The sequence below is a fragment of the Trachemys scripta genome, chromosome 21 (assembly GCF_013100865.1).
Source record: "Trachemys scripta elegans isolate TJP31775 chromosome 21, CAS_Tse_1.0, whole genome shotgun sequence".
In the NCBI taxonomy this organism is placed as follows: Eukaryota; Metazoa; Chordata; order Testudines; family Emydidae; genus Trachemys; species Trachemys scripta.
This window is the reverse complement of record NC_048318.1, coordinates 18,468,612-18,483,800: the sequence shown is the minus strand read 5'-3', so window position 1 is coordinate 18,483,800 and position 15,189 is coordinate 18,468,612. Positions and strand designations below refer to the sequence as shown.

The window sequence follows — 15,189 nt, the reverse complement described above, 5'->3', positions numbered from 1 at the left end:
CAGTTGGAAACAGCTACCATGAGGCAATAAAAGAACCCATTCCCTCCCTGCCCTGCTGTCAGCCCAGCTCTCTGCACCATAAACCATGTGTGTCTAAGCCCTCTTGCTCTCTCAGAACTGCAGAGCCATGGATGCTCCTGAGCCAGTCTCTCTCCTGCTGGGCAAAAGCAGTGAAGGAAAGGAGCACTGTTGGCTTTATTCTCTGACTGCTCCCTTGGAGCTGGTTGTCAAAGGCTACAAAATAATCTTCACTCCCTGATTGCAAACAATATCAGTCAGTGTACGTGTGTGTGTTCTTTCCATGTGCTTTCCCAGCTCTGCACAGAGAGATAGTGCAGCAGACTTCAATATATTGAGACAAGTTACGCATTACACTCCTGGCTAAGAACATAGGAGTTGCTGATTCAAACCCTCTTTCTGCTTGCTGAGCTGGGATTTGAACTTTATTCTCATACCTCCAGTGAATGGCTGAAATGCCAGCGTGGGAGGTATTTTGATGTGGGAGCTCCCTTGGTCTTTCCTGGTGAAGCTGGTCCACCGCCACTAAATAATAATTGGGTCAAACTCAGGCTGTGAATCCTTTGGTAGTCCAGTTGTTTCAGTACGTTCTCCAGAATGGATGAGTTGCTGGTTCAAATCCCTTTTGTGCTGGTTGAGATGGGATTTGAAGCAGGCTCTCTTACCTCTCAAGTGAAGGGCCTTAGTGCCAGCCTGGGAGGTATTCTGACATAGGGTTCCCTCAGTCTTTGCTAGTGACACTGGTCCAATTTTAACTACATAATAAATGGGCCAAAGTCTGCCTCCACGGCTCTTGATGGTATGGGGGTTAGAGCACTTCTCTGGTTCAAATCCCCCCTCTGCCTCAGGGGAGGGGATCTGGTGCCTGAGGTGCAGGCTATATTGACTGTGGACTCTACAGAGCAGTTCTTGCTGGTTTAATTAATGAGTAATTGGGTCCATACAAAAGACCCAAATCTCTCTTTTGTCCCCAGTGGCTAGGATACACACCCAGGCTGTGGCAGAGCCCAGGTGACTCCCCTTCTCTGCTGAGGGGTGTGAACTGATGGCTCCCACCTCCCAGGGAAGAGTTCAGACAAGGATGTCCCACTGCAAAGGGCAATCACCTGGGAGGGAGGAAATCCTTGTGCAATCCCCTGCTGAATAGGCAGAGTATGGCTTTGAACCAGGCTCTCCAACAACCCAGGTGTAAGTACCCTCACCACCAGCCTATAGAGGGATTCTAACTTTTGGCCTGGCCTGAAGAATTGTTAAGTCAATTGCAATAGCTTCAAAAGGCAAGAGTGAGGGAGCCACTCAGCACTATACCCCAAAGCCCAGGGCACACACCTTGGCTGCAGGAGAACCCTCTTCAATCTGCTCCACAGGCAAAGGGACAATTTGAACCAGCATCTCCCACAGGTCAGGCATGTAACCTAACCACCAGGTTGCAGAGCACGTCTTGCCCATGGGCTGGCCCAAAGAATAGTTAATTCAAGTGTAACAGCTTCAAGAGGCAACAATGAGGAACCACCCCATCATGAAAGCCCAAAGTTAAGGGTGCACACATGGGATACAGGAAATGGCTAGTCAAGCCCTCTCTTAACAGACCAGGGTGGGTGTGTTGCCCTAGCATTTCCCACAATCTACAGCAGTCACTGAACCACTGGCCTAGAGAAGGCATCTCAACTATTCTAGGGGCCAGCGAGTGGGTAAGTCAAGTGGAACAGCTTCAAGAGGCAAACATGAGGGAACCCCTCCCCCCTGCCTTTCTGTAGCTGTGATGGGGTGGACTAGGCCCAGAGGCCCCTTGTTGGTGGCCTCAGGGTCCTGCTACACTCATCCCAGCAGAGGAGCAGTGGTGCAGTCCTCCAAGCAGGCTAGAGTGGCTGCAGAGGAAGCAGCTAATCATGGCCTAGGAAGGCCATATAAAAGGAGCTGCAGAGCAGCGCAGCAGTTACTTGCTGCTGGAAGCTGGAGAAGAAAGGACTGCAGGCCTGTCTAGCTGAGGGATCTGCAGCACAATGGACAGCGAAGTGGAGGCAGGGAATGGGGGAGCGAGAGGCTCCTGGCTGGCTGCTAGGACTGAGCCAAAGACAATTTGATCCCCTGGGCCCTGCTAGCAATGAAGGAACTCTGGGCGGGCTGTGGACACTGAGCCGGGACTGAGCCTGGGGAGGGCCACAGGAAGATAGTGGCTCCAGGGAGGTAGCCCTGGGGATACAGCCCAACATCAGGGCTGGACTAGTTTAAAGACTGCAGACACCCAACCAGAGGGGGCGCTTGTGAGAGGCGGGTGTTGACCCCATTATAGGGGCCCAGGGTATTGTCAGTTGGCATGCAGAAAGAAGTTACTCACCTTGTGCAGTAACGCTGGGTCTTCGAGATACATGTCCCTGGGGGTGCTTTGCTGTATGTGCACTTGTGTGCCTGTGTTGTTGATTACCAAACTTTGGTAGTACTGTCCTTTTGATAGCTGCCAATCACTGTGTGTCACAAGGCTGAGCCTTGGATTCTATCTAGGTAAAGCCCCATAGGCAGATCCTGCCACAAAGGCCCATCTGTCCCAGTTGTTCAGGTATGGGCTCGGGGCAGGTCTAGTTCTCAGTCCAGAGAAGCTATTTCTTACATGATCACTGCTCCTCTGCCCTGTTGCACTGACCTGTTTGGAGCTGCTCAGTGATTTGGGCACGTAACATCTGTTACAGACTTTGCTGCATTCGATGTCCAACTTCCTGTGTGATTTGGTGAAGCCCAGGGCTTAAATTCTCAAAGATTATTTCCCGGAGCACCCCACCCCATTAGGGGCTCCTGGATTTAGCTTGGGGGTGGAGGGGCGCCAGGGCTTGGGACTTTAGCCCCGATGCCTCCGCAGGTTTGAAACTATTTACCAGAGCTCCACTCTGGTGTGCTCCAGCTGAATTTAAGCCCTGGTGAAGCTCCTCTTTCTTTGACTCACTCTTTTCTCTTTGCTTGATGATGAGTTGTTGCCAGGTAGCCATGGATCTGCAAGACTGGGCTGCAGAGTCACATAGCAGGCAGGACTGTAGAGCAGTGCATTATCCCTATTTTGGAGATGGTCAAACTAAGTCTATGTGACTTGACCAAGGCCACATCAGGCATTAGTGTCACAGCTTTAGAATCCCTTGCTCAGACTGCTAGACCATGCAGTCTCTCACTCTTGAGCTGCCTCTTCTTGCGGCCAGGGCCAAACTTGGATGAGCAGGCAGGCAAATAAGTGTTTTTGCCACCAGGCAGGTCTTGCAGCAATTATGGAAACCTGGGAACACCAACTCTCCTCAGGCCTAATGCACTGTGAGCACTTTAATAAGACCTCTCCAATGAAACAAGCTCCAGTTGATTTTTTTTCTTAATTAAACCGGCTGAGCTTTGAGTCCAACTCTGCTATGGGTTGGCAAATCTGAAACTTTAATAAAGTATGCTATGCATCTGATGAAGTGGACTGTAGCCCACGAAAGCTTATGCTCAAATAAACTTGTTAGTCTCTAAGGTGCCACAAGTACTCCTGTTCTTTTTGCAGATACAGACTAACATGACTGCTACTCTGAAACGTGAATAAAGTAGATTATAGTAACCTATTAGGGTTAGCTGATGTCTCAGTACATTAGTGATGGGTGGTCTAGGCAGTCCTTGGTTAAAAACTGAGCAAAACCTGGCTCTTACATGTGCCCTAAAATAACAGAGCCTGCTGCAGCACTAGTGAAAAGAACAAATTCCATTGAGCCTCATAAGCAACACATGAAAGGCTCCTTTTATCTCCATACAGAACTTATCAGAAAGGCATCTGACCAGCCAGCAGCTATTCATTGGTCTCTCTGATCTGGCTGTGTTTCAGAATATTGACAATTCTGGCTGACTTTCTGCAGAAGCATGAGACATGCGAGGTGGAAAAAGTACTTTATTTAATCATTATAGTTCATTTAACAGAAACGCAGCAGACAAAATTTATGGTGAGTTTATAGGGACACAAGATATAAGTTATAATAAAAAAAATAAAGCCTCTCAAAATTCCCCTTTGAGTTATGAACACTGAAATAATGTACAAACTGTAGCTGGACTTTGCCACAGTAGCACAGTTTAAACAAACTTTTCGGCATTTCTCCCTGCTTGGACCATAAGAATCACCTCATCAGCTTCACTGGGGTCCTCAGTGGCTGTGGTGTGAACACCGCAGGGAACGTTTGTTTTTTATTTTTGTTAAAGTTGCATCCCTTGGAATTTAAAAAAAAATAAATCTCTAAACCTTGGACTTTTCCTGTTGCGGTTAGAGTTGGTAAAATGCTTCACCAATGCTCCATTTTGGGCTGAATTTAGCCCAATGGTGATCCTTTAAATATGGATCATTCCCCTACAGATTCTTCTTCTGACAGATCATTTTTCTGGAAAGGGGTGAGTGAATTGTAGTTGGTCTCTTTTTGTTATTGGGTGAATGCTACTAGTAACCTTAGCACAAAGCTCAAAAATCCACTCTGCCACATGGGCAGTTTGACAACACTGAAATTAATACTGTTCAGCAGAAATAGTTTTAGTTTTGCCTAGAAAATCAGGTTAATTTTGGAGCAGATTTTTACAAATGTATTTGTGGTTAGGTTGTGCCTCGGATGAGTGGTGGCCAATGGCTCTTTAGACAGAACTATAATATACATTTCAAGCCAAAATTACCTATTAAGAAAAATATAAAGAAAGCAGCAGCTGCATTGCCTACACATTGTCCCTGTTGATGTGACAATAGCTAATGGAAAACAGCCAGTTAAACAGAGTCCCTTATGGCTGCTCTACACAGACTTGCACTGAAATAACCCCAGCTGTGGGTTAAAACTGCTGTCCTTAGTTTGGTGCATGTCTGTGTAGAGGCCTGATCCTGAGCGCTGCGGGGTACCCACAACTCTGGTATGAAGTCAAAGTTCAGACCTTTTTACCCTAAAATCTAATGCGTGAAATTTTTAAAAACACCATCAATGCAAGTAGCACTAGAATGCCTGAAAGCACAGTACAAAGCATAGCAAAAACTTTCCCTTGTCCCCCCCTGGAAAAAAAAAAAAAAACAACCTCCTTCCCACCCCCCCAAACTCCTCTTCTCCTTCCATGTTCTGTTTTACTCTGGAATAATGGGAATCCTTGCTCTTAAAACCAAGAGATACAGCAACCGACCCCCAAAGCAAATCAGTAACACATTCAGCCTTATTTCCCTCCTCCTCCCCACCGGTAATCAAAGTAGGAGAGGGTCTGTGCCAGCATTCAGTTACAAGGCTGGACAGGGCCTGCTCAGAGAATATTCACCCTCAAAAGAAATCAATTAGTTCCAGTAAGTCAGTAACTGGAATTATTAATAGCAATAAAATGGATTGAAAGTGAGTGAGAAAGTATGCAGCTGATGGGCAGGAAAGGAATTCCTGACAGTAAAGTCTTTGGGCCTATGGAAGAGTCTCCCAGTGTGAGTCGCAGAAACACCGCCGTTGGGGATTGAGGCACTCAACCTGCCCAAAGCCCCAGGAAAGGCACAACAGGAGACAACCGCACGTTGGCTGGAGGAGATGGACTGGCTGCCTTATAGGCCTCTTCTACTTCCAGATTCTGTGATGCAGTCAGAAGAGCAGCGTCCAGTCCTTTGTATTGACCAGAACGGTGTGTAACATGCAGCTACGTGCCAAACTAACTAAAACGTACTCTAAACGTCGTCATATTTTACATGACTTTCATTAAACATAGAACGGTTTCTAATTAAAAGCAATAATCGGGCTGTTTCACTTGCTTCTGAGCACCTTAATGAGCTGCACAGACTAAATCATGCTCTTCCATTTCTCTGATAAAAATCTCTCCGTCGTCTGGAATTTCCTGTTTGTCATTTTCTAAGGGCCCAATTCTGTGGTTGGCTCTGCACATGGGGCTCCTCCAGTGGGGAGGATGCAGTATCCGAGCTAACTTACTAGGGTCCCAGCAAGCTCCTTTGCAGTGGTTGCTATGTAAAGTCAGTATTTACCAAGGGCTACCACAAACCATTTCTCCATATACTTAGCACAGGAAGTAACTATGTGGTAACAGTTGGCAAGTATTTGCTGTTTTAATGGTGACCTTTAGACCTCAGTTTCTTGTGGAAAGGAGGGAAGTGGTAGGGATGATACTGAGGCGCAGAGCTGAGTCCTGCACCAAAGGCATTACATGCTCTGCTGGCCAGGAACACCAAGGTCTATGTCAGCCCCGTGCCCAGTTCTTTCCCCACTAGAAGGTGCTGACAGAAGTGATGGTGTCCGACTCAATCCCACTGCTCTTCCTTGTCACATCAAGGATCTCCTGCAGGGTCTCCTGGCTTATGCAGCCCAGGTCCCGGAGGATCCGGAAGAAGTCGTTGCGGAACTTGACTCCAACAAAGGCATAGAGGATGGGGTTGAGACAGCAATGTGTGAAGCCAATCACCTCTGTCACCATGATGCTGGTGCCCAGCTGGTCCGCCAAGGCACACTCGTTCGGTAAGGTTTCCAGCTTGTTTAGCGTGTCCAAAAAGATGACCATGTGGTAAGGGCTCCAACAGAGTAAGAACACCCCTGTGACCAGGATGGCCACTCTCACGGCCTTCTGCCTCTGCAGTCGCTGAGACTGGCACAGGGTCCTCACAATGGCTGTATAGCAGTAGCACATAACCAGCAGGGGCACAAAGAAACCCACAATGTGATACAGGAAGCGGGTTGCCAGCCACATGTTGCTGCCATGAATCCCAACCTGCTGGAAATTGCAGACACTGTGGTTGCTCTTGTCTGACCAGACCTCCATGAGCACTAGATCGGGCAAGGTCAGCACCAGGGAGATGAACCAAATGGCCAGGCAAGTGAGGTGGATGGACCTGACTCTGCGCTTCCTGTAGGTGTGGATAGCATACACTATGGCCAGGTAGCGATCCACACTGATGCAGCCCAGCAGCATGCTGCTGCAGTAGAAGTTGATTTTGTGGACAGCGCTGAGGACTTTGCAGAGGAAAGTGCCGAAGATCCAGCCGGTCAAGCTCTCGGTCACGCCAAAAGGCAAGGTGAGCACTAGCACCAGATTGGCCAAGGCTAGATGAAAGAGGAAGTTCTCGGTGGTAGTGCGGGCGCGCTTGTAACGCTCCAGGATGATCAATACTAGGGCATTGCCCAAGGTCCCCAGAAGGAATATCAGAAGGTAAACTAAGGGCACAAAGATCTTCTTGAAAGGATGTGTGGGATCGCTAGCCAGTGACGAGACTGTATCTGGACAAAAGTAGTCATCGTAGGATCTTGTGGTGTTGTCATTGTCATTGTAGTCACTGAATTCTCCCAGCAAATTCTGCAGAACAGGAGGAGAATAATCCCATTACAGGCTGCAGTTTCTGTACAGCCATTTCCCAGGAGAAAGCCCAACCATTACATAGGAAATGGCAGACAAGATTAGTCACCTAGTCGATCAAGTCCAAGCCCCTGCCTCTGGACAATAGCCAGCACCAGACACTTCAGAGGAAGGTGCAGGAAACCTCCAGCAGCAAATGTGAGATAATCTGCCGCCAGTGAGGGTCTCATCCTGATCTTTGATCGTTAGAACCTCCTGCTCCAGCATTTAAGCCAACGTTTATCTCCCATCCATTACATGTTTTATCATTAACTAAAATATTTCTTGATATTCTTGTTATCCATATAAATATACAATCTCTTTTGAATCTTATTAAGTCCATGGCTTCAACTATCTCCTGTGGCAATGAGTTCCTCAGTCTAAGTACGCACTGCGTGAACAAGTATTTCCTTTGGTTAGTTTTGAATTTGCCACCCTCAATCTCATTGAATGTCCCCTTATTCTTGTGTTATGGGACAGGGTGAACACAAGCATCCAATCAGCTGTGTCTGTCCCATTCATTATTGTATAGACTTTTATCAGGTCCCCTCTTATTCAGCTATCGCTAAGGTAAACAATCCCAGTCTCTTTTCATAGAGTTTTTTCCCAGCCCTTGATCATTCTTGTCATCTTTCTTTGAACCCTTCTAATTCCATTGTATCCTTTTTGGGATGGGGGACCAGAACTACACAGACTGTCTGGAGGAGGATGTCTTGTTGGTTTATATAGAGGCATTAGAATATTCTCCATATTATTCTCCACCCTATTCCTTGTTGACACTCAGGTTGTTTGCTTTCTGAGCACTGCTGCACACTGGTCAGAGTCCTCCATCGAGCTGGCCACCTTCACGCCCTTTCCTGACTTGATGCAGTTAATTCAGAACCTGTAAGGGCTACGAATAGTACATTTTCCCCTCCTATGTGCATTACTTTGTACTTATCAACACTGAACTTTAGTCACCATTGTGTTGCCCATTTTACCTGGCTTGGTTGTGTCCCTCTAATTAACTTTTCTGTAGTTTTCTATCATGTTAATTCAATATTCTGTTCCCAAAACTACCTTCACACACTGGCCCTAAGGACTTTCTCTGATTTGTCTGTAGGGTGATTACAAACCATGCTGTATTTTGAGACAGAGAATGTATTGCCACTCCTCTTGACTCAGTACTGTCCCGCAGCGTGACACCATGGCTGTCTGAGCTCCTTGGGCTGAACTACTGCTGGGAATTTGTGATATCAGGTCCACGCCCAATGCGCAGGCTGTGATGTTGCCACACAAAGTGAGATTTGCACTGGGAACAATGCAGCAGCTGGCCAATGGAGTGAGCTGTACGTAGGCAGTGGAGATGGGACGGCCATTGCCTCCTACTTTTAAAAACCTGGCTGGGAGGGAGCACGCTGAGCCTGGCTGGCGGCAGCTGGGTTCTGCTCTGCCTTGTGGCACATGCATCATGCTGGTCAGTTCCGGTTTTGTGTTGTCTTGCATGCCTGCATCTGGTCCCTCACCTGCTGGTGGCTGAAACCACAGCAGTGGCTTCTAGGGGCTGGGGCCTAACCAGGTTTGGGAAGCAGAATGGACCCACTACCCAAAGGCCTTGGGCTGCCAGCAAGGAGGGTAAGGAGTGAAGGAAGGCAGGGACTTAGAGAAGATCCTGGTGGTGGGGGGGTTTGCCCTCCTCACTTTTATAGTCCTTTTGGCACCCATGGAGCTGTATCATACACCAAGTTTTTTATTCAAAGCAGAAATCAAATCAAAGTCCTGAGCACTAGAAAGCTGGCAAAGCCCAGCCCTCACAGTGGAGCACATGCTCTGACTGTTCTGCGCTGCTCCAGGCAGGTAATGGATAGAGCCTGCTAGCCAAAACAAGAGTGCTCAGTAAAAGGGGAGGGTGGAAATCAATGAGGAGAAGAGGAACAAAGGGCCAAGCAAGGGTTCATGGCAAAAATGTCACAGATAGCCAGTGATGAGCTGCTAAAAAATTAACAACCGGTTCCTTATAAAAAGTTCTGATTTAAGGAATGTGCCACAGTATGTATTTTTTGTACCAATAGGGTTACCATACGTCCGTATTTTCCCAGGAGGAATTTTAAAATTTCCCGGGCAGCGATTTAAGAACCAAAAAGCCTGACATCTCCAGGAAAATACGGATGTATGTTAACCCTACCTAAAGTTCTTTTTTCAAAAGATGGGCCTGAACTAGAAATGAGTTCCGTTTCACATGTGTGGGTCCCCGCCACACCCTGGGGGTGTGCACATGTGTGGGTCCCAGCTGCTCCCTGCCCCCCTCATTGAAGCAGGTGTGCAGGGTTACTGCCCTGGGAACTGCAGGGTACCAGTGGACGTGGGGCTGGCTGCAGACAGGGGCGTGGGGCAGGGCTAGCTGGAGGCAGGGGGTGCGACACGGGCTAGCTTGGGGTCAGGGGGGTGCAGCAGGGGCTGGCTGCAGAGGGGGGGTGGCTGCGGGGGCTGGCTGTGGGCAGGGACAGCTCAACAAATACTAACTAGAAGATGGTAAGGGTTCCCCTGCAGTCAGGCTGAACACTCTCCCCCTCCCAAACACCTTCTCTGGAGACTGAGACTTGCATTGACCACAGCGGAAGTTTCTGCTTGCTGTTTTCATACCTTTCACTGCCAGCTGTAGCTGCCTGCACCTGCTGCACCTTCCCCCATTAGCCATAGTTCCTGCTTGAGCTGTTTTCAGAGCTATTTTTTTTTCTTTTTTTGGTTGCATTTTTTTTTTAGAAACATCTCAAGTGTCCTGTGAAATACAGTGAGTGTGAATCTCCCCAGTCATGAGACCCTAGGCCACATGGCAGAGGCAGAAAGCTCCCTGGTTGGGGACACCCCGCTGAAGCAAGTGATGGCCTCGCTTGAGGCAATGGCATGTTGTTAGCTTCTCGCCCGTAGAGAGCAACCCCTGGGACATTGCACTGTGGCAGAGAGCTGTAGCTGCTGTGCACTCACGCAAATCTTTAAAGCGCAATTTTGGAAAATAGTAAGGTGCTGGTGCTGCTTTACTCGTGTCTCCCCAGCGCCTCCTCCTGGGAGTTAGCCAAGAGGTCAGGAAAGAAACCACACACCTTGGTCAGATTTTCTGCCTTCATCTAAAGCAACAGCAGGGCACCAGCCTGGAGGGACCAACACTCACCTCCACTAACTAAAACTCTGCAAAACAAATAGCTGCAAAGGAGGAGAGACGGCAAAGGGAGTCTTTAAACTACCCTTAATTTCATATTTTTCTGTTCCTAAAAATATTTCCTAGCAACTGCCTAGTTCATGTACATACCAGGAGTTAATGATGCCCATGGAACTTGTGCTAATAGCACTGATCATGGCAAGGGCCAATGGCCAAGGTCTAACCCAATGCTGGGGTGGTTATATAACCTCATGCCTGATAACTACATCCTTAAGGGGTTCTTGTTTCAAAGGGCCCTCAGTATCTATGCCATCTGCAGCCCCCCAGCTGCTGTACTATTAATGTGACACTACGAAGGTGCACAGCATCTCATCAAATGCATACAAAGGTTCCTTCTCTACAACGCTTACATTTTCCTTTCGCAAAACAAAACAAAACAGGCTGCTCGAGAGCCAGGGAAGGGTTGGGGGATTCCAAGCATCGGAGAGAGGAGGAGATGCTGCAGAACAATTTGGGACTGCAGGATTAATCACAAGAGTGCAGCATGGTGGCAAAACAAAAGGATAGCAATCCTTCAAAACATGAGCAGTGACTGCACAGTGCTAAACGGTTTTTAACTGCACAGAGTGGCTTTCAGCATCACCTTGCATTTACAACAGAAGATGCAGCACTCGAGCACCACTATCTACCACCATCTCATCTCTGATAAGGTGACAGGTAGGGTATTGTTTGTTTTTTACTGTAAGCCACTCGCCTCTGGCTTGGGAAATGTGCACAGTGCTGTGACTGCGCTGTCCTCTCATGTACGTCTCAGGCTGGGAGAGAGCAGAAAGTGTGGGTGGGAGCGGACAGAGATGAGTCAAAGAGACAAAGTATTTAGGTATTGAATCCAAGCTGAAGCAGAAAGGGGTTGGAGCGCAGCAACAAGAGTTACATAGAGTGTGACACACTAGGGCTATTGGAACACAGATGTGAGGGACCTTACAGCATTCAGTATGGCAGGTGCAGAGATTAGTCCCCATGACTCGCAGGGACAATAGGCTGTTTCCAACTCCTGCTGCTTGGCCAGGGACTCAAAATTTTGCTTTAAGGATGGATTTGCTGGGAAAACGTGTGTGCTTGCGAAAGCCTCTAGTAGAAGGAAAAAGGGGCCTAAAAATAAGGAAGGAGGAAGGAATAGAACAGGAGAATTATGTAATAGCTTCCGTTTGTCACTGCTGTGGGTATGTGTGTGTAATGATGGGGAATTACATGTAAAATAAAACAGAACTGGCAAGCCAACCATGGCACTAATTTTGTGTGTGCGTGTCTCTCTCTCTCTCCCCCCCCTCCCCTTGCAGGAAGGTAGATTAGATTAAATTTATTTAATGCAATCCCTCAGGCTTTCTGCTTAAGAGGCTCCTAGAAAACAGAGATGGAAAAGACATCCCCCTATTAGTTCATCAAGTTCAGCCTCCCTCAAGTGCTAGGAGGACATTAAACTGATTCTACTCTACCTCACAATTGCCCATCTCTTCAGTCCCAAAGTCATCCATGTTCCACACAGATCTGGTGTTTCCCTCACAGTTGAATATCATTTACAGATGAGATAAAGTCATGGAGCTGAAGTTCTGGAAAGTTATTCACAACCAAGGAACAAATCCCACAGCACTTTAATTTCCCTGCATGAATAATTTTGTGTCTGTCACAGACTACATCCCCTGTCTGGACCTGGGCAGGTTAAGCAGTAAGGACACACCACTGCTTTTAGCTGTTTTTCTGCCAATAGGATAATTTATATATAAGGCATATAACCAAGAGGCGGGTGAAAAGAAAAAAAAAATCAGAATTGGTCTAAGATTCCGTTAGTAGTTGTTTTGCGGAGCTTACCCACTGGATTCTGTACTTTGATCACCCCCACCCCCACCCGCCGCTCACCGTGTTTTGCCCACTTTTCACTTTTTTCATTAAGGAGTGAGCTCTGCTTTACTCCCAGCTAAACTCCACCACCACGATTCTCCTGCTTGAGCCTTTCATTTAAAAGGAGGGGTCAGGGTGATCAAAGAAGGGGAAGTATCATTTGCAAAAAAAAAAAAAAAAAAATACTGACAAAAATAATTGTTCATTTTATTTTAAAGTTTTCACAGGATTTTTCAACCAAACAAATCAAAAATTGTTCTGGGGTTTGTTGTTGTTTTTGGGGGGTGGGGGGGGAGGTGAGGGCTGCTTTTTCCCTTTTCTCACCTTTCCACCACCACCCCCCTTCAAAAGGAAACAAGGGAAAAAAAGGTAAGGGGAAAAATTAAACCAAAATGGAATGAATATGTTTTGATTTGAACAGAAACAAAAAACACAATTTCCTTCGAAAAGTCATCTTTAATTTAAAAAAAAAAGTTGAAAAACTTCTGAGCCACTCTATTCAAAAGCCAGGCTTTATGGCAAATCTGCCGTGAGCTTTCCTTAGCATGGAACAATCATCTTTTAAAAGATATTATTGTTTTCAATTTACAAGGCTAATTAGAAGATGGAATATACTGTGTTATAATTCAGATCTAGGCTATCTGTAGTATAGCTTCTCTCCTGGTAAAAAAACCTCTAATAAAAATACGCTACAGCACTGCTCTCGGGCAGGCTCCGCAGGACGACCTACTCATAGAAAAGGATAAAATGCAGGCAGGGATATGAGTGTACAATTATGTTATTGTGGGATGTAGGTCTTTCATGTGTTTCCCAAGGTTATTGTAGCTTACCCAATTACTCCTGTTTGTTAAAGTTAGTGGGTTTGATTTCCCATGGCACTGCACCTTGTGCATTTACACCAGTGCACGGTGGTGTAAAATGCTGTCAAGTCAGAATACGTGTTTTAAACTCACTCTCTGCTGGTTTAAATGACTACACGAGGTGGGCTTCTCTCTCAGCAAGTTAACCTAGGAAGGAGACGCATCTGATTCCCACCATCTCAGAATGAGCCTTTTGGCCACAAGAACAGAGCCTGCAATCCCAGCCCCGACAGCAGGAGAATTGTAGAGCCAAGCACTGATGAAAACACTTTAAAGATATGGCACAAGTAATCATGGCATGTGAGAAGGGCTGGCATTCTCATCTGCACCTCCTGCAGCTAGCAAAAACATCCCTAAATAGGTGCTTTGGGGTCTAACTACCTTGGTTTGAAATTTTAGCTCAAGACCAAACTTATCTAACCGAAAGGGGGAAAATGTGTTTGTGGGTGGGAGAGGTTAAAAGCCAAGCTCCTCAGCCCAGATAGAACACCGGTCACCCCCCAGAATCCTCAACCTAACCTCATGGACATTGTAAAAACAAAGAGCCGTGCGTGACTTACCATGTCATAACTCTTCATAGAGATGCTGTAGGGCCCCATTATTTGAGAGGCAGTTTTTCTCCTCCAGTGGTTTGGGTAGTGGCTCTGACAGAGACTATCAACCAACTTCCCTTTTTGATGAGGGGTTAATAATTTAACTGAGTGGGGCGGGGAATCTAGTTCTCATCAACAAAGTATTGAGCTTTTCAACTTTGCAAGGCAAATGAGCTCAAAGCTCAGAATGACCTATTTGAGCATCAGATTAGAATCTCGCTCTATCATCTTTACTTTAAACTGATTTTTAAAATACAGAGTCTAGAGGCTTTTATAGAAGACACTGCACTGGGTTTGGGCAATGTACAAAAAATATTTAAGATTTTAAGACATGTTCTACTCATGGGAAAAGTTTGTTTCCAACCCCCAAAATGCCCTGAATTGGGTATGGACTGGATTGTCATGGCCCTCTAACTCTAATAAGACGAGCTGCTTTAAGCCCTCAGCTTTTCTCTTCTTCCTTCTGTTTCGGCTCTCATCATTATCCAAAGTAATCAAACAGTTTGCTCCAGAAGGACACTGGCAGAATGATTGGAGCAGGGATGGGGGAATAGATAAGTAATTAATTAATATTTGTACACCACTCTGTGTAAAGTAAGAGAGTCCAATTGATTATACAGTACCCATGTAGCTACTGCATTACTCAAATTCCCATTGAGAAGGATGATGTCTCTGCTTGGTGTGCAGGGGCTGTTGGTTGCCCTGTCTAAAAATGTTGCAAAATCAGTGGGAGAGGGAAGGGCAAATTCATGGTGTCTAAACCCAACCATTAGCTCAGCAGGACAGAGCAGCATGGTATCCTGGCCTTCTTTTCTTCATCCTTGTTTCTACAGAAATAGGGTGACTAGACATCCCCTTTTTAAAGAGACAGTAATGTATTTCAGCCCTCATGCAGGTGTCTTGACTTTTTCTAAAAACAGGCAAATTGTCCCGTATTTTCTGTCTACCCCCCCATCAGTACAGGTGGGTCCAGCTCCTGGCCAGATCCTGGCTCACCAGCCGCCCACCCACCAGTGGTGAGTGGGGTGTTACAGTGGCCAACAATGGGGGTGGGTGTGCAAGGCAGGCAGTGAAGATGCAGTGGGCGGGGCTGGCGGCTCCCCCGGCTGGTCTGTCAGCATAGCCCCTTCTGCGTGCCAGGTCTCAGACAGCGGGGCCCTGCTCCCCGGACCCGTTTCCAGCCGGCACTGGAAGCAGCTCCCGTCTCTTCTCTACTGCACCGTGCCAAAAGGCTGCTGCTGGCCACATTCTGGTGTGAACCCTGGCAGAAATCTGAGGAGAGGGGGCATGTTACCCTGCGTTCCCCCTCACATGTTGCCTTAGGAAGATATGTCACCAGGTATCA

General features: G+C 47.0%; 1 protein-coding gene across 1 annotated transcript; it reads right to left on the bottom strand.

Moving 5' to 3' along the window:
• Window positions 1-3,910: 3,910 nt before the first annotated feature.
• CXCR5 (C-X-C motif chemokine receptor 5) lies at window positions 3,911-13,997 on the bottom strand. The gene is made up of 2 exons (XM_034754792.1): window positions 13,812-13,997; window positions 3,911-7,317 (listed from the first exon to the last, which is right to left on the bottom strand). Exons 1-2 carry the CDS (start codon window positions 13,848-13,850, stop codon window positions 6,238-6,240), a joined length of 1,119 nt encoding a protein of 372 aa, XP_034610683.1. The 5' UTR covers window positions 13,851-13,997; the 3' UTR covers window positions 3,911-6,237.
• Between the last annotated feature and the right edge of the window lie 1,192 nt (window positions 13,998-15,189).

Bases quoted from the DNA above. Each gene is read 5' to 3' on its own strand.
- CXCR5 (XM_034754792.1), bottom strand. From the start codon at position 13,850: ATGGGGCCCTACAGCATCTCTATGAAGAGTTATGACATG. The intron at 7,318-13,811 runs GTAAGTCACGCA...CCTGTTCTGCAG, and splicing joins CTATGAAGAGTTATGACATG to AATTTGCTGGGAGAATTCAG.